The sequence below is a fragment of the Pseudoliparis swirei genome, chromosome 3, assembly GCF_029220125.1.
Source record: "Pseudoliparis swirei isolate HS2019 ecotype Mariana Trench chromosome 3, NWPU_hadal_v1, whole genome shotgun sequence".
Lineage (NCBI taxonomy): Eukaryota > Metazoa > Chordata > Actinopteri > Perciformes > Liparidae > Pseudoliparis > Pseudoliparis swirei.
The window spans coordinates 6299433-6322822 of record NC_079390.1 but is presented as its reverse complement, the minus strand read 5'-3'; the positions used below and the strand labels follow the sequence as shown (position 1 = coordinate 6322822).

At 39.4% G+C, this 23390-nt stretch overlaps 1 protein-coding gene and 4 non-coding genes across 5 annotated transcripts in view; all 5 read left to right on the top strand.

The window, feature by feature from the left end:
- rxfp2a (relaxin family peptide receptor 2a) overlaps nt 1-23390 on the top strand; it is a 66805-nt gene that overhangs the window by 25809 nt on the left and 17606 nt on the right. The window contains exons 13-18 of the mRNA XM_056411312.1: nt 1606-1677; nt 1783-1854; nt 2045-2274; nt 4275-4420; nt 5072-5167; nt 6233-6401. Coding sequence (XP_056267287.1) covers nt 1606-1677; nt 1783-1854; nt 2045-2274; nt 4275-4420; nt 5072-5167; nt 6233-6401 — 785 coding nt within the window. The remainder of the gene's footprint in view (nt 1-1605; nt 1678-1782; nt 1855-2044; nt 2275-4274; nt 4421-5071; nt 5168-6232; nt 6402-23390) is intronic.
- trnap-agg (transfer RNA proline (anticodon AGG)) lies at nt 6940-7040 on the top strand. Its single transcript has 2 exons — nt 6940-6976; nt 7005-7040. It is a non-coding gene; the product is annotated as a tRNA-Pro (tRNA).
- trnay-gua (transfer RNA tyrosine (anticodon GUA)) lies at nt 22341-22443 on the top strand. The gene is made up of 2 exons: nt 22341-22377; nt 22408-22443. It is a non-coding gene; the product is annotated as a tRNA-Tyr (tRNA).
- Nucleotides 22673-22775, top strand: trnay-gua (transfer RNA tyrosine (anticodon GUA)). Its single transcript has 2 exons — nt 22673-22709; nt 22740-22775. It is a non-coding gene; the product is annotated as a tRNA-Tyr (tRNA).
- On the top strand, nt 23263-23365 carry trnay-gua (transfer RNA tyrosine (anticodon GUA)). Its single transcript has 2 exons — nt 23263-23299; nt 23330-23365. It is a non-coding gene; the product is annotated as a tRNA-Tyr (tRNA).

Below are 23390 nucleotides of genomic sequence, written 5' to 3'. Positions count from 1 at the left end.
GATCAGAAATACCAACCATAGAACAGATAAAAACATCAGTCAAAAAGTTTAGTGACAACCAAGTGGACATTTAGATGGACATGTTACACCTCCTTTAAATGCTGTGGGCACTTTTTTTTCAGTTTGCTTGTCTGGAAAAAAACATCACCAAAGATTGAGCTGACTTTTTTCATCTCAGACATTTTCTCAGACAAGTGTAACTAATAAATAATAAAAAATGACTCCGTTCCATCAGTTTCCTGGATGCTTTACCAGTGAGCCGGCATGTTCACCAGGACCTGTGATATGGCACACCATCAATAATGTTATTCCCAGGAACAGCGTCACGCTGTTCAGACATTTTTTGGTGCCAAAGTCAATGAAGGCTAGGCTACTGATGCACAGAACACAATCACATATATATTATCATTCCAATAGAAACATCTGTACTCATACGCCACATAAAGACAACGTGGCGAGCCTAGTTATTTGCACATTTTGAAACATTATTAAAACTGTTTCCAGATCGTCTCTTTTGAATCTCTGGGATGTGTTTTTACGGGGCAAATTTTAATCCAGAATAACCAAATGTTCAGATGAAGGATATGACATTTTGTCCGACAGCTTTTGGGGCTCTATATATAGTTAATAATGTTCCGCAATGCTGTAAAAACGGCATAGTTTTAAATTGTCTTGCAGGATGTCCTCTAAACTCAATATCTTTTTATCACTGAAGAAATTCTGAATGTGTCTTTTTTTTATTTATCCTTCTGCATAATATGTTTGAGCATCGTGACGAGGACACTGCTCCTAAAACCTGAATGGATATTGCACTTAATTCTTTTTTAGAGAGCGATTATATAGACCACAAATAACACAGGAAAGCACTTAAAGCATGAATACGATTATTTGAAGATGCATAGCCCAAGGATAATAAATGTGTTAACAATAACATCACAACTAATTATGACTGAAACTGTAGGCTATAACCTGTTTAGAGAGAATAAGTGGGGAGGTAATCAGGTGTGAATTCATTAAGAAATACGCAGAAGAGACCGTATATGAATTGCACAGAAACAAACGCAGCAATCCCTGGGTGCAAACAAATTTAGTTTCCTCTGTATATTTAGTATTTAGTATTGTTATTGTGTTTTGTGTTTTATTTTTATTAATGCTCTAATGTGCACCCGCTGCTTTGATCCTGAAATGTCCCCACTGTGGGACTAATAAAGGATTATCTTATATAACAGAAAGGTTGTTGTACTGTAAGTGGGAAAATAATTATGTTTTAATTTTTTTATTCAATGTAGGTAAAAAAATGTCAACTTATTTATTTAAAATGACATTTTTTAAATAAAACATTTAAAAAAGGTAGGAAATTTGGTGGGATGATTGGTTATTAGCCGGCGACCATTTGATTAGATTTTGGGATCAATCGGGTCAAAGGTCAAGGTCAAGGTCATGAAAAGGTCAACATCTTCTTTTTACCATAGCACGGCCAATTTTTATCCAACTGGCATGCAACTAATGCCAAAATGTTCATAATTTAATGCCCAATCTTGTGATATGCGAAGGTATGCGCTCTACCGAGTGCCCATTCTAGTTATTATCTGTTTCCTGTTGCAGAAATATTTCCCATAATCCACTTCTCAAGATTCACCGCGGTCACTTCACCCACCTAACAAATGTTCAGTCTCTGTGAGTAAACACACACACAAACACACACACACACACACACACACACACACACACACACACACACACACACACACGCAGTTCAGTGCTGAGGTTCTGTTTCTGTAGGGCGCTGGAGGGGATAGAGATCCCAGACATTCAGACTAAGATGTTCCTGCCGATGAAGAACCTCTCCCACATGTGCGTACAACCTACCGCGAGTATTACACTCCTCACATCCATCTCGGCACAACCGGATAACCCAACGTGATGTCCGTCTAAACTTTCTTGTTCCCCTTCCATGTGTCCTTTCTCGTCTAACTCTGTGTCTCCCACTCGTTTCCTTCTGGTACCGCCCCTCTGTTTGTCTTTGCTCCTTCTCTCTCGCCAGCTACTTTAAGACGTTCCAGTACTGCTCCTATGCGCCTCATGTCAGGTCCTGTAAACCCAACACGGACGGCATCTCTTCCTTTGAGGACCTGCTGGCTAACATGGTGCTGCGGGTGTCTGTCTGGGTCATGGCCTTTATTACCTGCTTTGGTAACCTGTTTGTCATCGGCATGAGGTCACTGATACGAGCCGAGAACAACCTGCATGCCGCCTGCATCAAGGTCCTTTGCTGTGAGTAACCACACCTTTGTCCTTGCAGGTATACTATATGCAAATACAGAAATACAAATGTATAGCATCCAGCTGTGCATGTGAGGGTAGAGGTAAACCTCATCATGACAACAACAGTGCTAAAGACATAACAGCAGATAACAGTGGAATAAAAAAAAGCAGATCTATAAAAGGGAATCTTTAAATGGGGATTTATTCACGTAGCCTGGGTCCAAACCTCTGAATCACTGCTCACATCTAGCATTTTTTATTTTAATCAGCAAATAATAAATCATTTTAAAAAACAGCAATAATCCAACCTTGAAAAATGGATTATTAGGTGCGCTTTAGTGTGCAGCTGTTTCTGGGGCAAGATTTAATTTGTAATAATGAATGTAGAATATCCTAAATTTATACATTGAATTAACTTCTACATGCGATCAAGATGCTGTAGAAGTAGAATCATCTTATATGTAGACAATTTGCATGAAATATGAGCCTTTAAAGCTTTGAGGATGTGGGCTTCAGCAGTGGTAATTTATATCACTCGTCAATCCTGAGCAGCAGTTTTATTATTGTGAAAAGTTTCTTTGAGATGACGGTAACGATGTTGATCTTCATAGTTACGGCTTGCATGCAGTACATTTTGATTTTCTGTGTTTTTTATCCAGAGACATTTATTGTCGCGGTGAATCATCTCATTTTTAAGTGTAAAATAAAATGGAAGGGGAAAGATGTGGGTTCGCTATTATATATCAACCTCTAACCCACATCTCACCTACATCATTATATAACTTTGAAAAAGAGTAATGCACCTTATGAATAAGATTGATAAAGATAACATTTTACAAAACCCAGAATGATCTTTCACTGCTGTATCCGTGATATACATTTCGGTTTCATTTTTTCTACCTTGGGTAAGTTTAAACTTTAAAAAATACAGACAAATTCAGCGTTACGGCTTGGAGGTGGTATCAACACTTATTTTAAAATATCCAACAAGAAGAGAGCCTATTCCAACGGGAAAAAAATACACGCAACACAGAAACCTTATTTAAAAGTCAATGTCAGCCACTTCAAAAGATTACAACCTTCACATATTCAGTAAGGATGGAAGTGCTTTTCAAAGAGCTTTTCTAAAAAGTCCTTTTATTGACACCTCCCTTTGTTTCCTCTCCTTTGTCTCAGTTTTGTATGCGCAGTCAGTTCCACTTGTATAACCCTCATCTCTCCCTCGCTTTGCTTCTCTTCCCTTCATCCCCAGGCTTTACTCCGTTCTCTCATCTCTCTCACCTTAATTCAGGATAGATTATTACCTTTGCATTGAAAATGCGGAAGGTTATGTTTTGATCCCTGTGTATTTGTATGCGTGCGTGCATGTTATTCGCATAAGTAAAAAAGTATTAAACCGAATCGCATGAAATTTGGTGGGATGATTGGTTATTATCCGGGGACCATTTGATTAGATTTTGGGATCGATTGGGCAAAGGTCAAGGTCATGAAAAGGTCAACATCTTCTTTGAATCGCATGAAATTTGGTGGGATGATTGGTTATTATCCGGGGACCATTTGATTAGATTTTGGGATTGATCGGGTCAAAGGTCAAGGTCAAGGTCATGAAAAGGTCAACATCCTATTTTTACCATAGCGCGGTAAATTGTTATCCAATTGGCATACAACTAATGCCAAAATGTTCATAATTCAATGCCCAATCTTGTGATATGCGAAGGTATGCGCTCTACTGAGTGCCCGTTCTAGTTTCTTTTTTTTGAGGAAGAATTTCATCCATGTCGTGTTTTAAAGAAAGCATCTAGTCGTGTCTTAATGAGTGCCTCACCTAGCGAGTGAGTGATGACTCTTGCCTGCCCTGGAGGGTGGACAGGTGGCTTCTGTGTCTCTCAGAAGCGAGGGGGTCAGCGGTGCCAGCAGCTGACAGATGGACTCCTCTAACGAGCCCAGGCACGGCACCACGTCTCTCTCGGTGGATGGACTCACGCCCGTCACTCTCTCTTCTCGTTCAGGTGCAGACTGCCTCATGGGCGTGTACCTGTTTTTCATCGGAGTGTTCGATGTGAAATTCCGTGGACAGTACAATCGTAACGCCCTGCTCTGGATGGAGAGCGTCGAGTGTCGGACCATTGGATTCCTGGCCATGCTCTCCTCAGAGGTAACTGGTTAAAGATGCACACTCACTAGGCTGCAGTGTTCAAGTACTCAAGCTCAAGGCCTCAAGTGTTTTGGTACAGAAAACTCCACAAAGCATCTTTCATCATGTGAATCTTTCACGTGCGGTTGATATCTGATTGGATCAGTGCATCCTCAACCGACCTCTGATGTTGTGCAGAGTGTTAAAAACAGATCTGAGAACAGAAGATAAAAACAGGATTCTACTGTAGCAACAAGGGAGTAACGTACCGTAACAACGGTTTATAGTGTTGTTGCTATAGATTATAAATCATATGAACTACACATAACTGCCACATTAAATTTGAATTCACGAGCAAAGTTGTTGAAAAGAAGAGACGATGAAGGTTGTTTATAGGGTGAAGTTATTTGTGCTTTCAGTAGCTGACTCTCAAGTCTCACTTGAACAAAAGCACTTGAATGCCCCAACCAGGAAGCCCGTTGCTTTTGATCAGCACACATTGAAAATCTGTGACAACAATAAAGCAGATGGACGTTTTTGATTATGTTATTCTGTTAATTTGAAGCATGTCTTTTTAGCATTCTTCAAGTCAGTCTCAAAGTTTGTAAAATGGTCCTCAGAAATGTTGCTGAAAGTTGTTTATGATTAAATGACGTGGATGTCTTCCCTCAGGTGTCTGTTCTCCTCCTGACCTACCTGACTCTGGAGAAGTTCCTGGTCATTGTCTTCCCCTTCAGCAACCTGCGTCCGGGCAAACTTCAGACTGTGGTGAGCTACTTTATAATATATATATATATATATATATATATTCCAGACTCATGGGTCCATAAAACAACAAACACATATACAACAACAATATATAAAATACAATACAAGACACAGGTCATGGTAAAAAAAATGAAAATCATAAATAATAATCATCATCATCATCGTCATAATAATAATAATAATAATACTGAATTAAGGACTGCTGAGTGTCTTCACATTACAGTGTGGTGTGTACAATACTAATTCAACCTCATTGTGTAAAATCAATGAATTTAATGTTTTTTATGAGCTTATTATTTTAAACGAGCTATTATGGTGAGCTATTCATTGTTGTATTCATTCATTAATTTTGAAATATAGCTCTGTTGTGCAATGCTTAATTTTAAGTTTATTTTAATGGATGCACTTTGGAATAATTCATCTGCAAATGTATTTGATACTTTAATTCTTGTTATATTGGATTGGTAATGATCTGTTGTCAATGGAAAGCACTTAAAAAGTGCAATACAAATATAATTATTATTATTACTAGTATTCTGCTTATTGCTCAGCCACTGCTGTGAAACCCTCTTTGCTACGTTTAGAAATATACTAATCATACGGCACAGCCGATCACAGAGCACAGGGTCACAGGGGGTTAAATATATTTTTAAAAGTTAAGAAAGCATAAACAACAGAATATTAATATAGCTTTTTGTAATGGATGCTTCTCAATCACTGCCTCACTCATGGCTGACTAGCAACGCAACATTGCCACTTAAAGACTTCTCCCAATTACTCTGCAAATACTGTATACTCGCGCAAAAGCTTCTTTATGTGCAACATTTGAGTTGTTGTTGTTTTCGCTAAGATCAATATAATGTTGATTTGTTTTGGGGGACTCTTTGAGAACTCACTCAAAGAGCAAAGCATTTCCCCACTGAAATGTTATACCCATTTGGTAGTAATCCTCTTTCTTTCTTAATGTAAGTCTGATTGAAATGTGCTTAAATCTTTTTTTAATCGTGGGCTTTGAAATCCACTCTGTTTGAAATCCTAACAGCATGTTTGTGGTCCCGCTGCAAGGTGGTCCTGGCCTCTATCTGGCTACTGGGGTTCATTATTGCCGCTGTGCCCCTGATGAACGAGGACGTGTTTGGAAACTACTACGGACGCAATGGGGTCTGCTTTCCCCTGCACTCTGACAGGCAAGAAAAACCTACCGCCAAAGGATATTCAACAGGGATATTTCTGGGTAAATTGAAGAAAGAAAAAAAAAATTCTATTTTACATACAGTCTATATTTCTAACGTAAACTCATACAGTGAATGTTGATTTTAGCAATTAATTAAAAACTTGTTGTTTGTTGTCGATGAAAGAAAAAAATCACTTAACTGCACTAAAAATACTGAGCGTTAAATCCAATGGGCCATTTTCTTGCTCATCATGCAGACATGAGAACCATATATTTTTATTATTTTTGTAAGGATGGATAGCTGAATATGATGCAGCTTTATTGTGTTCATCTTCACAGTTTCAAGAGCAATCTGATTTCATCAGAAAGTTTTAGAAGAATAAATGTCAGAGTTTCTGAATCCTTCGATAGCTCAGTTGGTAGAGCGGAGGACTGTAGGATGATATTCTCTGTTGAAAGTATGAAGGTATCCTTAGGTCGCTGGTTCAAATCGCTCGAAGGATGAATTTATGGTGGTTTGATGTTTGGAAACGGACTTTGCTTTGGCTTCATATTTAGTTACGATACAGAGGCTGCATAAATGTCAGAGTTTCTGAATCCTTCGATAGCTTAGTTGGTAGAGCGGAGGAGTAGGATGATATTCTCTGTTGAAAGTATGAAGGTATCCTTAGGTCGCTGGTTCAAATCCGGCTCGAAGGATGAATTTATGGTGGTTTGATGTTTGTCGGACTTTGCTTTGGCTTCATATTTAGTTACGATACAGAGGCTGCATAAATGTCAGAGTTTCTGAATCCTTCGATAGCTCAGTTGGTAGAGCGGAGGACTGTAGGATGATATTCTCTGTTGAAAGTATGAAGGTATCCTTAGGTCGCTGGTTCAAATCCGGCTCAAAGGATGAATTTATGGTGGTTTGATGTTTGGAAACGGACTTTGCTTTGGCTTCATATTTAGTTACGATACAGAGGCTGCATAAATGTCAGAGTTTCTGGATCCTTCGATAGCTCAGTTGGTAGAGCGGAGGACTGTAGGATGATATTCTCTGTTGAAAGTATGAAGGTATCCTTAGGTCGCTGGTTCAAATCCGGCTCGAAGGATGAATTTATGGTGGTTTGATGTTTGGAAACGGACTTTGCTTTGGCTTCATATTTAGTTACGATACAGAGGCAGAATAAATGTCAGAGTTTCTGAATCCTTCGATAGCTCAGTTGGTAGAGCGGAGGACTGTAGGATGATATTCTCTGTTGAAAGTATGAAGGTATCCTTAGGTCGCTGGTTCAAATCCGGCTCGAAGGATGAATTTATGGTGGTTTGATGTTTGGAAACGGACTTTGCTTTGGCTTCATATTTAGTTACGATACAGAGGCAGAATAAATGTCAGAGTTTCTGAATCCTTCGATAGCTCAGTTGGTAGAGCGGAGGACTGTAGGATGATATTCTCTGTTGAAAGTATGAAGGTATCCTTAGGTCGCTGGTTCAAATCCGGCTCGAAGGATGAATTATGGTGGTTTGATGTTTGGAAACGGACTTTGCTTTGGCTTCATATTTAGTTACGATACAGAGGCTGCATAAATGTCAGAGTTTCCTCGATCCTTCGATAGCTCAGTTGGTAGAGCGGAGGACTGTAGGATGATATTCTCTGTTGAAAGTATTCAGGTATCCTTAGGTCGCTGGTTCAAATCCGGCTCGAAGGAAGAATGTTTTGTAGATTGACTCTTTGCATTGTTTAATATTTTTTTCAAAACTTTTTCATCAAATATTTTGAACAAAAAATTGTTGTAAACCTTTTTTTGTCAAATATCTGAGGGAAACGTTTGTTGTCATATATTTTGGAAACAACTTTTTTGTCAAATATTTGTCACTTTTTTTGGGGGGGGGTTCAATTTAGTTACGATACAGAGGCAGAATAAATGTCAGAGTTTCTGAATCCTTCGATAGCTCAGTTGGTAGAGCGGAGGACTGTAGGATGATATTCTCTGTTGAAAGTATGAAGGTATCCTTAGGTCGCTGGTTCAAATCCGGCTCGAAGGATGAATTTATGGTGGTTTGATGTTTGGAAACGGACTTTGCTTTGGCTTCATATTTAGTTACGATACAGAGGCTGCATAAATGTCAGAGTTTCTGAATCCTTCGATAGCTTAGTTGGTAGAGCGGAGGACGGTAGGATGATATTCTCTGTTGAAAGTATGAAGGTATCCTTAGGTCGCTGGTTCAAATCCGGCTCGAAGGATGAATTTATGGTGGTTTGGAAACGGACTTTGCTTTGGCTTCATATTTAGTTACGATACAGAGGCTGCATAAATGTCAGAGTTTCTCGATCCTTCGATAGCTCAGTTGGTAGAGCGGAGGACTGTAGGATGATATTCTCTGTTGAAAGTATGAAGGTATCCTTAGGTCGCTGGTTCAAACTCCGGCTCGAAGGATGAATTCATGGTGGTTTGGAAACGGACTTTGCTTTGGCTTCATATTTAGTTACGATACAGAGGCTGCATAAATGTCAGAGTTTCTCGATCCTTCGATAGCTCAGTTGGTATAGCGGAGGACTGTAGGATGATATTCTCTGTTGAAAGTATTCAGGTATCCTTAGGTCGCTGGTTCAAATCCGGCTCGAAGGAAGAATGTTTTGTAGATTGACTCTTTGCATTGTTTAATATTTTTTCAAAACTTTTCAAATCAAATATTTTAAAAAAAATTTTGTTGAAAAACTTTTTTTGTCAAATATCTGAGGAAGCGTTTGTTGTCATATATTTTGGAAACAACTTTTTTGTCAAATATTTGTCACTTTTTTTGGGGGGGGGTTCAATTTAGTTACGATACAGAGGCAGAATAAATGTCAGAGTTTCTGAATCCTATAGTAGCTCAGTTGGTAGAGCGGAGGACTGTAGGATGATATTCTCTGTTGAAAGTATGAAGGTATCCTTAGGTCGCTGGTTCAAATCCGGCTCGAAGGATGAATTTATGGTGGTTTGATGTTTGGAAACGGACTTTGCTTTGGCTTCATATTTAGTTACGATACAGAGGCTGCATAAATGTCAGAGTTTCTGATCCTTCGATAGCTCAGTTGGTAGAGCGGAGGACTGTAGGATGATATTCTCTGTTGAAAGTATGAAGGTATCCTTAGGTCGCTGGTTCAAATCCGGCTCGAAGGATGAATTTATGGTGGTTTGATGTTTGGAAACGGACTTTGCTTTGGCTTCATATTTAGTTACGATACAGAGGCTGCATAAATGTCAGAGTTTCTGGATCCTTCGATAGCTCAGTTGGTAGAGCGGAGGACTGTAGGATGATATTCTCTGTTGAAAGTATGAAGGTATCCTTAGGTCGCTGGTTCAAATCCGGCTCGAAGGATGAATTTATGGTGGTTTGATGTTTGGAAACGGACTTTGCTTTGGCTTCATATTTAGTTACGATACAGAGGCAGCATAATAAATGTCAGAGTTTCTGAATCCTTCGATAGCTCAGTTGGTAGAGCGGAGGACTGTAGGATGATATTCTCTGTTGAAAGTATGAAGGTATCCTTAGGTCGCTGGTTCAAATCCGGCTCAAGGATGAATTTATGGTGGTTTGATGTTTGGAAACGGACTTTGCTTTGGCTTCATATTTAGTTACGATACAGAGGCTGCATAAATGTCAGAGTTTCTCGATCCTTCGATAGCTCAGTTGGTAGAGCGGAGGACTGTAGGATGATATTCTCTGTTGAAAGTATGAAGGTATCCTTAGGTCGCTGGTTCAAATCTGGCTCGAAGGATGAATTTATGGTGGTTTGATGTTTGGAAACGGACTTTGCTTTGGCTTCATATTTAGTTACGATACAGAGGCTGCATAAATGTCAGAGTTCTCGATCCTTCGATAGCTCAGTTGGTAAAACGTTTTTGTCATATATTTTGGAAACCTTTTTGTCAAATATTTGTCACTTTTTTGGGGGGGGGGTTCAATTTAGTTACGATACAGAGGCAGAATAAATGTCAGAGTTTCTGAATCCTTCGATAGCTCAGTTGGTAGAGCGGAGGACTGTAGGATGATATTCTCTGTTGAAAGTATGAAGGTATCCTTAGGTCGCTGGTTCAAATCCGGCTCGAAGGATGAATTTATGGTGGTTTGATGTTTGGAAACGGACTTTGCTTTGGCTTCATATTTAGTTACGATACAGAGGCTGCATAAATGTCAGAGTTTCTCGATCCTTCGATAGCTCAGTTGGTAGAGCGGAGGACTGTAGGATGATATTCTCTGTTGAAAGTATGAAGGTATCCTTAGGTCGCTGGTTCAAATCCGCTCGAAGGATGAATTTATGGTGGTTTGATGTTTGGAAACGGACTTTGCTTTGGCTTCATATTTAGTTACGATACAGAGGCTGAATAAATGTAAGAGTTTCTGATCCTTGATAGCTCAGTTGGTAGAGCGGAGGACTGTAGGATGATATTCTCTGTTGAAAGTATGAAGGTATCCTTAGGTCGCTGGTTCAAATCCGGCTGAAAGGATGAATTTTGTTGGTTTGATGTTTGGAAACGGACTTTGCTTTGGCTTCAATTTAGTTACGATACAGAGGCAGAATAAATGTCAGAGTTTCTGAATCCTTCGATAGCTCAGTTGGTAGAGCGGAGGACTGTAGGATGATATTCTCTGTTGAAAGTATGAAGGTATCCTTAGGTCGCTGGTTCAAATCCGGCTCGAAGGATGAATTTATGGTGGTTTGACTTTGCTTTGGCTTCATATTTAGTTATAGAGGCTGCATAATTTCTAGAGTTTCTGGATCCTTGATAGCTCAGTTGGTAGAGGACTGTAGGATGATATTCTCTGTTGAAAGTATGAAGGTATCCTTAGGTCGCTGGTTCAAATCGGCTCGCTCAAGGATGAATTTATGGTGGTTTGATGTTTGGAAACGGACTTTGCTTTGGCTTCATATTTAGTTACGATACAGAGGCAGAATAAATGTCAGAGTTTCTGGATCCTTCGATAGCTCAGTTGGTAGAGCGGAGGACTGTAGGATGATATTCTCTGTTGAAAGTATGAAGGTATCCTTAGGTCGCTGGTTCAAATCCGGCTCGAAGGATGAATTTATGGTGGTTTGATGTTTGGAAACGGACTTTGCTTTGGCTTCATATTTAGTTACGATACAGAGGCTGCATAAATGTCAGAGTTTCTCGATCCTTTGATAGCTCAGTTGGTAGAGCGGAGGACTGTAGGATGATATTCTCTGTTGAAAGTATTCAGGTATCCTTAGGTCGCTGGTTCAAATCCGGCTCGAAGGAAGAATGTTTTGTAGATTGACTCTTTGCATTGTTTAATATTTTTTTCAAAACTTTTTCGTCAAATATTTTGGGGAAAAAATTGTTGTAAAACTTTTTTTGTCAAATATCTGAGGGAAACGTTTGTTGTCATATATTTTGGAAAAAACTTTTTTGTCAAATATTTGTCACTTTTTTGGGGGGGGGTTCAATTTAGTTACGATACAGAGGCAGAATAAATGTCAGAGTTTCTGAATCCTTCGATAGCTCAGTTGGTAGAGCGGAGGACTGTAGGATGATATTCTCTGTTGAAAGTATGAAGGTATCCTTAGGTCGCTGGTTCAAATCCGGCTCGAAGGATGAATTTATGGTGGTTTGATGTTTGGAAACGGACTTTGCTTTGGCTTCATATTTAGTTACGATACAGAGGCTGCATAAATGTCAGAGTTTCTGAATCCTTCGATAGCTTAGTTGGTAGAGCGGAGGACGGTAGGATGATATTCTCTGTTGAAAGTATGAAGGTATCCTTAGGTCGCTGGTTCAAATCCGGCTCGAAGGATGAATTTATGGTGGTTTGATGTTTGGAAACGGACTTTGCTTTGGCTTCATATTTAGTTACGATACAGAGGCTGAATACATTTCTAGAGGTTCTGGATCCTTCGATAGCTCAGTTGGTAGAGCGGAGGACTGTAGGATGATATTCTCTGTTGAAAGTATGAAGGTATCCTTAGGTCGCTGGTTCAAATCCGGCTCGAAGGATGAATTTATGGTGGTTTGATGTTTGGAAACGGACTTTGCTTTGGCTTCATATTTAGTTACGATACAGAGGCTGCATAAATGTCAGAGTTTCTCGATCCTTCGATAGCTCAGTTGGTAGAGCGGAGGACTGTAGGATGATATTCTCTGTTGAAAGTATTCAGGTATCCTTAGGTCGCTGGTTCAAATCCGGCTCGAAGGAAGAATGTTTTGTAGATTGACTCTTTGCATTGTTTAATATTTTTTTTTAAACTTTTTCGTCAAATATTTAGAAAAAAAATTTGTTGTAAAACTTTTTTTGTCAAATATCTGAGGGAAACGTTTGTTGTCATATATTTTGGAAACAACTTTTTTGTCAAATATTTGTCACTTTTTTTGGGGGGGGGTTCAATTTAGTTACGATACAGAGGCAGAATAAATGTCAGAGTTTCTGAATCCTTCGATAGCTCAGTTGGTAGAGCGGAGGACTGTAGGATGATATTCTCTGTTGAAAGTATGAAGGTATCCTTAGGTCGCTGGTTCAAATCCGGCTCGAAGGATGAATTTATGGTGGTTTGATGTTTGGAAACGGACTTTGCTTTGGCTTCATATTTAGTTACGATACAGAGGCTGCATAAATGTCAGAGTTTCTCGATCCTTCGATAGCTCAGTTGGTAGAGCGGAGGACTGTAGGATGATATTCTCTGTTGAAAGTATGAAGGTATCCTTAGGTCGCTGGTTCAAATCCGGCTCGAAGGATGAATTTATGGTGGTTTGATGTTTGGAAACGGACTTTGCTTTGGCTTCATATTTAGTTACGATACAGAGGCTGCATAAATGTCAGAGTTTCTCGATCCTTCGATAGCTCAGTTGGTAGAGCGGAGGACTGTAGGATGATATTCTCTGTTGAAAGTATTCAGGTATCCTTAGGTCGCTGGTTCAAATCCTGCTCGAAGGAAGAATGTTTTGTAGATTGACTCTTTGCATTGTTTAATATTTTTTTCAAAACTTTTTCGTCAAATATTTTGAAAAAAAATTTGTTGTAAAACTTTTTTTGTCAAATATCTGAGGGAAACGTTTGTTGTCATATATTTTGGAAACAACTTTTTTGTCAAATATTTGTCACTTTTTTGGGGGGTTCAATTTAGTTACGATACAGAGGCAGAATAAATGTCAGAGTTTCTGAATCCTTTGATAGGTCAGTTGGTAGAGCGGAGGACTGTAGGATGATATTCTCTGTTGAAAGTATGAAGGTATCCTTAGGTCGCTGGTTCAAATCCGGCTCGAAGGATGAATTTATGGTGGTTTGGAAACGGACTTTGCTTTGGCTTCATATTTAGTTACGATACAGAGGCAGAATAAATGTAAGCGTTTCTGGATCCTTTGATAGCTCAGTTGGTAGAGCGGAGGACTGTAGTATGATATTCTCTGTTGAAAGTATGAAGGTATCCTTAGGTCGCTGGTTCAAATCCGGCTCGAAGGATGAATTTATGGTGGTTTGATGTTTGGAAACGGACTTTGCTTTGGCTTCATATTTAGTTACGATACAGAGGCTGCATAAATGTCAGAGTTTCTGGATCCTTTGATAGCTCAGTTGGTAGAGCGGAGGACTGTAGGATGATATTCTCTGTTGAAAGTATGAAGGTATCCTTAGGTCGCTGGTTCAAATCCGCTCGAAGGATGAATTTATGGTGGTTTGATGTTTGGAAACGGACTTTGCTTTGGCTTCATATTTAGTTACGATACAGAGGCTGCATAAATGTCAGAGTTCTGGATCCTTTGATAGCTCAGTTGGTAGAGCGGAGGACTGTAGTATGATATTCTCTGTTGAAAGTATTCAGGTATCCTTAGGTCGCTGGTTCAAATCCGTCTCGAAGGAAGAATGTTTTGTAGATTGACTCTTTGCATTGTTTAATTTTTTTTAACAAACCTCTTCGTCAAATATTTTGAAAAAAATTTGTAAAACAATTTTTTGTCAAATATCTGAGAGAATCGTTTGTTGTCATATATTTTGGAAACAACTTTTTTGTCAAATATTTGTCACTTTTTTGGGGGGGGGGTTCAATTTAGTTACGATACAGAGGCAGAATAAATGTCAGAGTTTCTGAATCCTTCGATAGCTCAGTTGGTAGAGCGGAGGACTGTAGGATGATATTCTCTGTTGAAAGTATGAAGGTATCCTTAGGTCGCTGGTTCAAATCCGGCTCGAAGGATGAATTTATGGTGGTTTGATGTTTGGAAACGGACTTTGCTTTGGCTTCATATTTAGTTACGATACAGAGGCTGCATAAATGTCAGAGTTTCTCGATCCTTCGATAGCTCAGTTGGTAGAGCGGAGGACTGTAGGATGATATTCTCTGTTGAAAGTATTCAGGTATCCTTAGGTCGCTGGTTCAAATCCGGCTCGAAGGAAGAATGTTTTGTAGATTGACTCTTTGCATTGTTTAATATTTTTTTCAAAACTTTTTCGTCAAATATTTTGAAAAAAATTGTTGTAAAACTTTTTTGTCAAATATCTGAGGGAAACGTTTGTTGTCATATATTTTGGAAACAACTTTTTTGTCAAATATTTGTCACTTTTTTGGGGGGGGGGGTTCAATTTAGTTACGATACAGAGGCAGAATAAATGTCAGAGTTTCTGAATCCTTCGATAGCTCAGTTGGTAGAGCGGAGGACTGTAGGATGATATTCTCTGTTGAAAGTATGAAGGTATCCTTAGGTCGCTGGTTCAAATCTGGCTCGAAGGATGAATTTATGGTGGTTTGATGTTTGGAAACGGACTTTGCTTTGGCTTCATATTTAGTTACGATACAGAGGCTGCATAAATGTCAGAGTTTCTGAATCCTTGATAGCTCAGTTGGTAGAGCGGAGGACTGTAGGATGATATTCTCTGTTGAAAGTATGAAGGTATCCTTAGGTCGCTGGTTCAAATCCGCTCGAAGGATGAATTTATGGTGGTTTGATGTTTGGAAACGGACTTTGCTTTGGCTTCATATTTAGTTACGATACAGAGGCTGAATAAATGTCAGAGTTTCTGAATCCTTCGATAGCTCAGTTGGTAGAGCGGAGGACTGTAGGATGATATTCTCTGTTGAAAGTATGAAGGTATCCTTAGGTCGCTGGTTCAAATCGCTCGAAGGATGAATTTATGGTGGTTTGATGTTTGGAAACGGACTTTGCTTTGGCTTCATATTTAGTTACGATACAGAGGCTGCATAAATGTCAGAGTTTCTGAATCCTTCGATAGCTCAGTTGGTAGAGCGGAGGACTGTAGGATGATATTCTCTGTTGAAAGTATGAAGGTATCCTTAGGTCGCTGGTTCAAATCCGGCTCGAAGGATGAATTTATGGTGGTTTGATGTTTGGAAACGGACTTTGCTTTGGCTTCATATTTAGTTACGATACAGAGGCTGCATAAATGTCAGAGTTTCTCGATCCTTCGATAGCTCAGTTGGTAGAGCGGAGGACTGTAGGATGATATTCTCTGTTGAAAGTATTCAGGTATCCTTAGGTCGCTGGTTCAAATCCGGCTCGAAGGAAGAATGTTTTGTAGATTGACTCTTTGCATTGTTTAATATTTTTTTTTAAACTTTTTCGTCAAATATTTTGAAAAAAAAATTGTTGTAAAACTTTTTTTGTCAAATATCTGAGGGAAACGTTTGTTGTCATATATTTTGGAAACAACTTTTTTGTCAAATATTTGTCACTTTTTTGGGGTTCAATTTAGTTACGATACAGAGGCAGAATAAATGTCAGAGTTTCTGAATCCTTCGATAGCTCAGTTGGTAGAGCGGAGGACTGTAGGATGATATTCTCTGTTGAAAGTATGAAGGTATCCTTAGGTCGCTGGTTCAAATCCGGCTCGAAGGATGAATTTATGGTGGTTTGATGTTTGGAAACGGACTTTGCTTTGGCTTCATATTTAGTTACGATACAGAGGCTGCATAAATGTCAGAGTTTCTGAATCCTTCGATAGCTTAGTTGGTAGAGCGGAGGACTGTAGGATGATATTCTCTGTTGAAAGTATGAAGGTATCCTTAGGTCGCTGGTTCAAATCCGGCTCGAAGGATGAATTTATGGTGGTTTGATGTTTGGAAACGGACTTTGCTTTGGCTTCATATTTAGTTACGATACAGAGGCTGCATAAATGTCAGAGTTTCTCGATCCTTCGATAGCTCAGTTGGTAGAGCGGAGGACTGTAGGATGATATTCTCTGTTGAAAGTATTCAGGTATCCTTAGGTCGCTGGTTCAAATCCGGCTCGAAGGAAGAATGTTTTGTTGTTATGATATTTGGAAACAACTTTTTGGCCAATATTTGTCACTGTTTTGGGGGGGGGCTTCAATTTAGTTACGATACAGAGGCAGAATAAATGTCAGAGTTTCTGAATCCTTCGATAGCTCAGTTGGTAGAGCGGAGGACTGTAGGATGATATTCTCTGTTGAAAGTATGAAGGTATCCTTAGGTCGCTGGTTCAAATCCGGCTCGAAGGATGAATTTATGGTGGTTTGATGTTTGGAAACGGACTTTGCTTTGGCTTCATATTTAGTTACGATACAGAGGCTGCATAAATGTCAGAGTTTCTCGATCCTTCGATAGCTCAGTTGGTAGAGCGGAGGACTGTAGGATGATATTCTCTGTTGAAAGTATTCAGGTATCCTTAGGTCGCTGGTTCAAATCCGGCTCGAAGGAAGAATGTTTTGTAGATTGACTCTTTGCATTGTTTAATATTTTTTTCAAAACTTTTTCGTCAAATATTTTGAAAAAAAAATTGTTGTAAAACTTTTTTTGTCAAATATCTGAGGGAAACGTTTGTTGTCATATATTTTGGAAACAACTTTTTTGTCAAATATTTGTCACTTTTTTGGGGGGGGGGTTCAATTTAGTTACGATACAGAGGCAGAATAAATGTCAGAGTTTCTGAATCCTTCGATAGCTCAGTTGGTAGAGCGGAGGACTGTAGGATGATATTCTCTGTTGAAAGTATGAAGGTATCCTTAGGTCGCTGGTTCAAATCCGGCTCGAAGGATGAATTTATGGTGGTTTGATGTTTGGAAACGGACTTTGCTTTGGCTTCATATTTAGTTACGATACAGAGGCTGCATAAATGTCAGAGTTTCTGAATCCTTCGATAGCTTAGTTGGTAGAGCGGAGGACGGTAGGATGATATTCTCTGTTGAAAGTATGAAGGTATCCTTAGGTCGCTGGTTCAAATCCGGTCGAAGGATGAATTTATGGTGGTTTGATGTTTGGAAACGGACTTTGCTTTGGCTTCATATTTAGTTACGATACAGAGGCTGCATAAATGTCAGAGTTTCTCGATCCTTCGATAGCTCAGTTGGTAGAGCGGAGGACTGTAGGATGATATTCTCTGTTGAAAGTATGAAGGTATCCTTAGGTCGCTGGTTCAAATCCGGCTCGAAGGATGAATTTATGGTGGTTTGATGTTTGGAAACGGACTTTGCTTTGGCTTCATATTTAGTTACGATACAGAGGCTGCATAAATGTCAGAGTTTCTCGATCCTTCGATAGCTCAGTTGGTAGAGCGGAGGACTGTAGGATGATATTCTCTGTTGAAAGTATTCAGGTATCCTTAGGTCGCTGGTTCAAATCCGGCTCGAAGGAAGAATGTTTTGTAGATTGACTCTTTGCATTGTTTAATATTTTTTTCAAAACTTTTTCGTCAAATATTTTGAAAAAAAATTTGTTGTAAACTTTTTTTGTCAAATATCTGAGGGAAACGTTTGTTGTCATATATTTTGGAAACAACTTTTTTGTCAAATATTTGTCACTTTTTTTGGGGGGGGGTTCAATTTAGTTACGATACAGAGGCAGAATAAATGTCAGAGTTTCTGAATCCTTGATAGCTCAGTTGGTAGAGCGGAGGACTGTAGGATGATATTCTCTGTTGAAAGTATGAAGGTATCCTTAGGTCGCTGGTTCAAATCCGGCTCGAAGGATGAATTTATGGTGGTTTGATGTTTGGAAACGGACTTTGCTTTGGCTTCATATTTAGTTACGATACAGAGGCTGCATAAATGTCAGAGTTTCTGATCCTTCGATAGCTCAGTTGGTAGAGCGGAGGACTGTAGGATGATATTCTCTGTTGAAAGTATGAAGGTATCCTTAGGTCGCTGGTTCAAATCCGGCTCGAAGGATGAATTTATGGTGGTTTGATGTTTGGAAACGGACTTTGCTTTGGCTTCATATTTAGTTACGATACAGAGGCTGCATAAATGTCAGAGTTTCTCGATCCTTTGATAGCTCAGTTGGTAGAGCGGAGGACTGTAGGATGATATGCTCTGTTGAAAGTATTCAGGTATCCTTAGGTCGCTGGTTCAAATCCGGCTCGAAGGATGAATTTATGGTGGTTTGATGTTTGGAAACGGACTTTGCTTTGGCTTCAATTTAGTTACGATACAGAGGCAGAATAAATGTCAGAGTTTCTGAATCCTTCGATAGCTCAGTTGGTAGAGCGGAGGACTGTAGGATGATATTCTCTGTTGAAAGTATGAAGGTATCCTTAGGTCGCTGGTTCAAATCCGGCTCGAAGGATGAATTTATGGTGGTTTGATGTTTGGAAACGGACTTTGCTTTGGCTTCATATTTAGTTACGATACAGAGGCTGCATAAATGTCAGAGTTTCTCGATCCTTCGATAGCTCAGTTGGTAGAGCGGAGGACTGTAGGATGATATTCTCTGTTGAAAGTATTCAGGTATCCTTAGGTCGCTGGTTCAAATCCGGCTCGAAGGAAGAATGTTTTGTAGATTGACTCTTTGCATTGTTTAATATTTTTTTCAAAACTTTTTCGTCAAATATTTAGAAAAAAAATTTGTTGTAAAACTTTTTTTGTCAAATATCTGAGGGAAACGTTTGTTGTCATATATTTTGGAAACAACTTTTTTGTCAAATATTTGTCACTTTTTTGGGGGTTCAATTTAGTTACGATACAGAGGCAGAATAAATGTCAGAGTTTCTGAATCCTTCGATAGCTCAGTTGGTAGAGCGGAGGACTGTAGGATGATATTCTCTGTTGAAAGTATGAAGGTATCCTTAGGTCGCTGGTTCAAATCCGGCTCGAAGGATGAATTTATGGTGGTTTGATGTTTGGAAACGGACTTTGCTTTGGCTTCATATTTAGTTACGATACAGAGGCTGCATAAATGTCAGAGTTTCTGAATCCTTCGATAGCTTAGTTGGTAGAGCGGAGGACGGTAGGATGATATTCTCTGTTGAAAGTATGAAGGTATCCTTAGGTCGCTGGTTCAAATCCGGCTCGAAGGATGAATTTATGGTGGTTTGATGTTTGGAAACGGACTTTGCTTTGGCTTCATATTTAGTTACGATACAGAGGCTGCATAAATGTCAGAGTTTCTCGATCCTTCGATAGCTCAGTTGGTAGAGCGGAGGACTGTAGGATGATATTCTCTGTTGAAAGTATGAAGGTATCCTTAGGTCGCTGGTTCAAATCCGGCTCGAAGGATGAATTTATGGTGGTTTGATGTTTGGAAACGGACTTTGCTTTGGCTTCATATTTAGTTACGATACAGAGGCTGCATAAATGTCAGAGTTTCTCGATCCTTCGATAGCTCAGTTGGTATAGCGGAGGACTGTAGGATGATATTCTCTGTTGAAAGTATTCAGGTATCCTTAGGTCGCTGGTTCAAATCCGGCTCGAAGGAAGAATGTTTTGTAGATTGACTCTTTGCATTGTTTAATATTTTTTTCAAAACTTTTTCGTCAAATATTTTGAAAAAAAAATTGTTGTAAAACTTTTTTTGTCAAATATCTGAGGGAAACGTTTGTTGTCATATATTTTGGAAACAACTTTTTTGTCAAATATTTGTCACTTTTTTTGGGGGGGGGTTCAATTTAGTTACGATACAGAGGCAGAATAAATGTCAGAGTTTCTGAATCCTTCGATAGCTCAGTTGGTAGAGCGGAGGACTGTAGGATGATATTCTCTGTTGAAAGTATGAAGGTATCCTTAGGTCGCTGGTTCAAATCCGGCTCGAAGGATGAATTTATGGTGGTTTGATGTTTGGAAACGGACTTTGCTTTGGCTTCATATTTAGTTACGATACAGAGGCTGAATAAATGTCAGAGTTTCTGAATCCTTCGATAGCTCAGTTGGTAGAGCGGAGGACTGTAGGATGATATTCTCTGTTGAAAGTATGAAGGTATCCTTAGGTCGCTGGTTCAAATCCGGCTCGAAGGATGAATTTATGGTGGTTTGATGTTTGGAAACGGACTTTGCTTTGGCTTCATATTTAGTTACGATACAGAGGCTGCATAAATGTCAGAGTTTCTCGATCCTTCGATAGCTCAGTTGGTAGAGCGGAGGACTGTAGGATGATATTCTCTGTTGAAAGTATTCAGGTATCCTTAGGTCGCTGGTTCAAATCCTGCTCGAAGGAAGAATTTATGGTGGTTTGATGTTTGGAAACAACTTTTTGTCACTTTGGCTTCAATTTAGTTACGATACAGAGGCAGAATAAATGTCAGAGTTTCTGAATCCTTCGATAGCTCAGTTGGTAGAGCGGAGGACTGTAGGATGATATTCTCTGTTGAAAGTATGAAGGTATCCTTAGGTCGCTGGTTCAAATCCGGCTCGAAGGATGAATTTATGGTGGTTTGATGTTTGGAAACGGACTTTGCTTTGGCTTCATATTTAGTTACGATACAGAGGCTGCATAAATGTCAGAGTTTCTGATTCCTTCGATAGCTCAGTTGGTAGAGCGGAGGACTGTAGGATGATATTCTCTGTTGAAAGTATGAAGGTATCCTTAGGTCGCTGGTTCAAACCCTCGAAGATGAATTTTATGGTGGTTTGATGTTGGAAACGGACTTTGCTTTGGCTTCATATTTAGTTACGATACAGAGGCTGCATAAATGTCAGAGTTTCTCGATCCTTCGATAGCTCAGTTGGTATAGCGGAGGACTGTAGGATGATATTCTCTGTTGAAAGTATTCAGGTATCCTTAGGTCGCTGGTTCAAATCCGGCTCGAAGGAAGAATGTTTTGTAGATTGACTCTTTGCATTGTTTAATATTTTTTTCAAAACTTTTTCGTCAAATATTTTGAAAAAAAAATTGTTGTAAAACTTTTTTTGTCAAATATCTGAGGGAAACGTTTGTTGTCATATATTTTGGAAACAACTTTTTTGTCAAATATTTGTCACTTTTTTTGGGGGGGGGTTCAATTTAGTTACGATACAGAGGCAGAATAAATGTCAGAGTTTCTGAATCCTTCGATAGCTCAGTTGGTAGAGCGGAGGACTGTAGGATGATATTCTCTGTTGAAAGTATGAAGGTATCCTTAGGTCGCTGGTTCAAATCCGGCTCGAAGGATGAATTTATGGTGGTTTGATGTTTGGAAACGGACTTTGCTTTGGCTTCATATTTAGTTACGATACAGAGGCTGCATAAATGTCAGAGGTTCTGGATCCTTCGATAGCTCAGTTGGTAGAGCGGAGGACTGTAGCAAGATATTCTCTGTTGAAAGTATTCAGGTATCCTTAGGTCGCTGGTTCAAATCCGGCTCGAAGGATGAATTATGGTGGTTTGATGTTTGGAAACGGACTTTGCTTTGGCTTCATATTTAGTTACGATACAGAGGCTGAATACATTTCTAGAGGTTCTGGATCCTTCGATAGCTCAGTTGGTAGAGCGGAGGACTGTAGGATGATATTCTCTGTTGAAAGTATGAAGGTATCCTTAGGTCGCTGGTTCAAATCCGGCTCGAAGGATGAATTTATGGTGGTTTGATGTTTGGAAACGGACTTTGCTTTGGCTTCAAATTTAGTTACGATACAGAGGCAGAATAAATGTCAGAGTTTCTGATTCCTTCGATAGCTCAGTTGGTAGAGCGGAGGACTGTAGGATGATATTCTCTGTTTAAAGTATGAAGGTATCCTTAGGTCGCTGGTTCAAATCCGGCTCGAAGGATGAATTATGGTGGTTTGTTGTTTGGAAACGGACTTTGCTTTGGCTTCATATTTAGTTACGATACAGAGGCTGCATAAATGTCAGAGTTTCTCGATCCTTCGATAGCTCAGTTGGTAGAGCGGAGGACTGTAGGATGATATGCTCTGTTGAAAGTATTCAGGTATCCTTAGGTCGCTGGTTCAAATCCGGCTCGAAGGAAGAATGTTTTGTAGATTGACTCTTTGCATTGTTTAATATTTTTTTCAAAACTTTTCGTCAAATATTTTGAAAAAAAAATTGTTGTAAAACTTTTTTTGTCAAATATCTGAGGGAAACGTTTGTTGTCATATATTTTGGAAACAACTTTTTTGTCAAATATTTGTCACTTTTTTTGGGGGTTCAATTTAGTTACGATACAGAGGCAGAATAAATGTCAGAGTTTCTGAATCCTTCGATAGCTCAGTTGGTAGAGCGGAGGACTGTAGGATGATATTCTCTGTTGAAAGTATGAAGGTATCCTTAGGTCGCTGGTTCAAATCCAGCTCGAAGGATGAATTTATGGTGGTTTGATGTTTGGAAACGGACTTTGCTTTGGCTTCATATTTAGTTACGATACAGAGGCTGCATAAATGTCAGAGTTTCTGAATCCTTCGATAGCTTAGTTGGTAGAGCGGAGGACGGTAGGATGATATTCTCTGTTGAAAGTATGAAGGTATCCTTAGGTCGCTGGTTCAAATCCGGCTCGAAGGATGAATTTATGGTGGTTTGATGTTTGGAAACGGACTTTGCTTTGGCTTCATATTTAGTTACGATACAGAGGCTGCATAAATGTCAGAGTTTCTCGATCCTTCGATAGCTCAGTTGGTATAGCGGAGGACTGTAGGATGATATTCTCTGTTGAAAGTATTCAGGTATCCTTAGGTCGCTGGTTCAAATCCGGCTCGAAGGAAGAATTTATGGTGGTTTGGAAACGGACTTTGCTTTGGCTTCAAATTTAGTTACGATACAGAGGCAGAATAAATGTCAGAGTTTCTGAATCCTTCGATAGCTCAGTTGGTAGAGCGGAGGACTGTAGGATGATATTCTCTGTTGAAAGTATGAAGGTATCCTTAGGTCGCTGGTTCAAATCCGGCTCGAAGGATGAATTTATGGTGGTTTGATGTTTG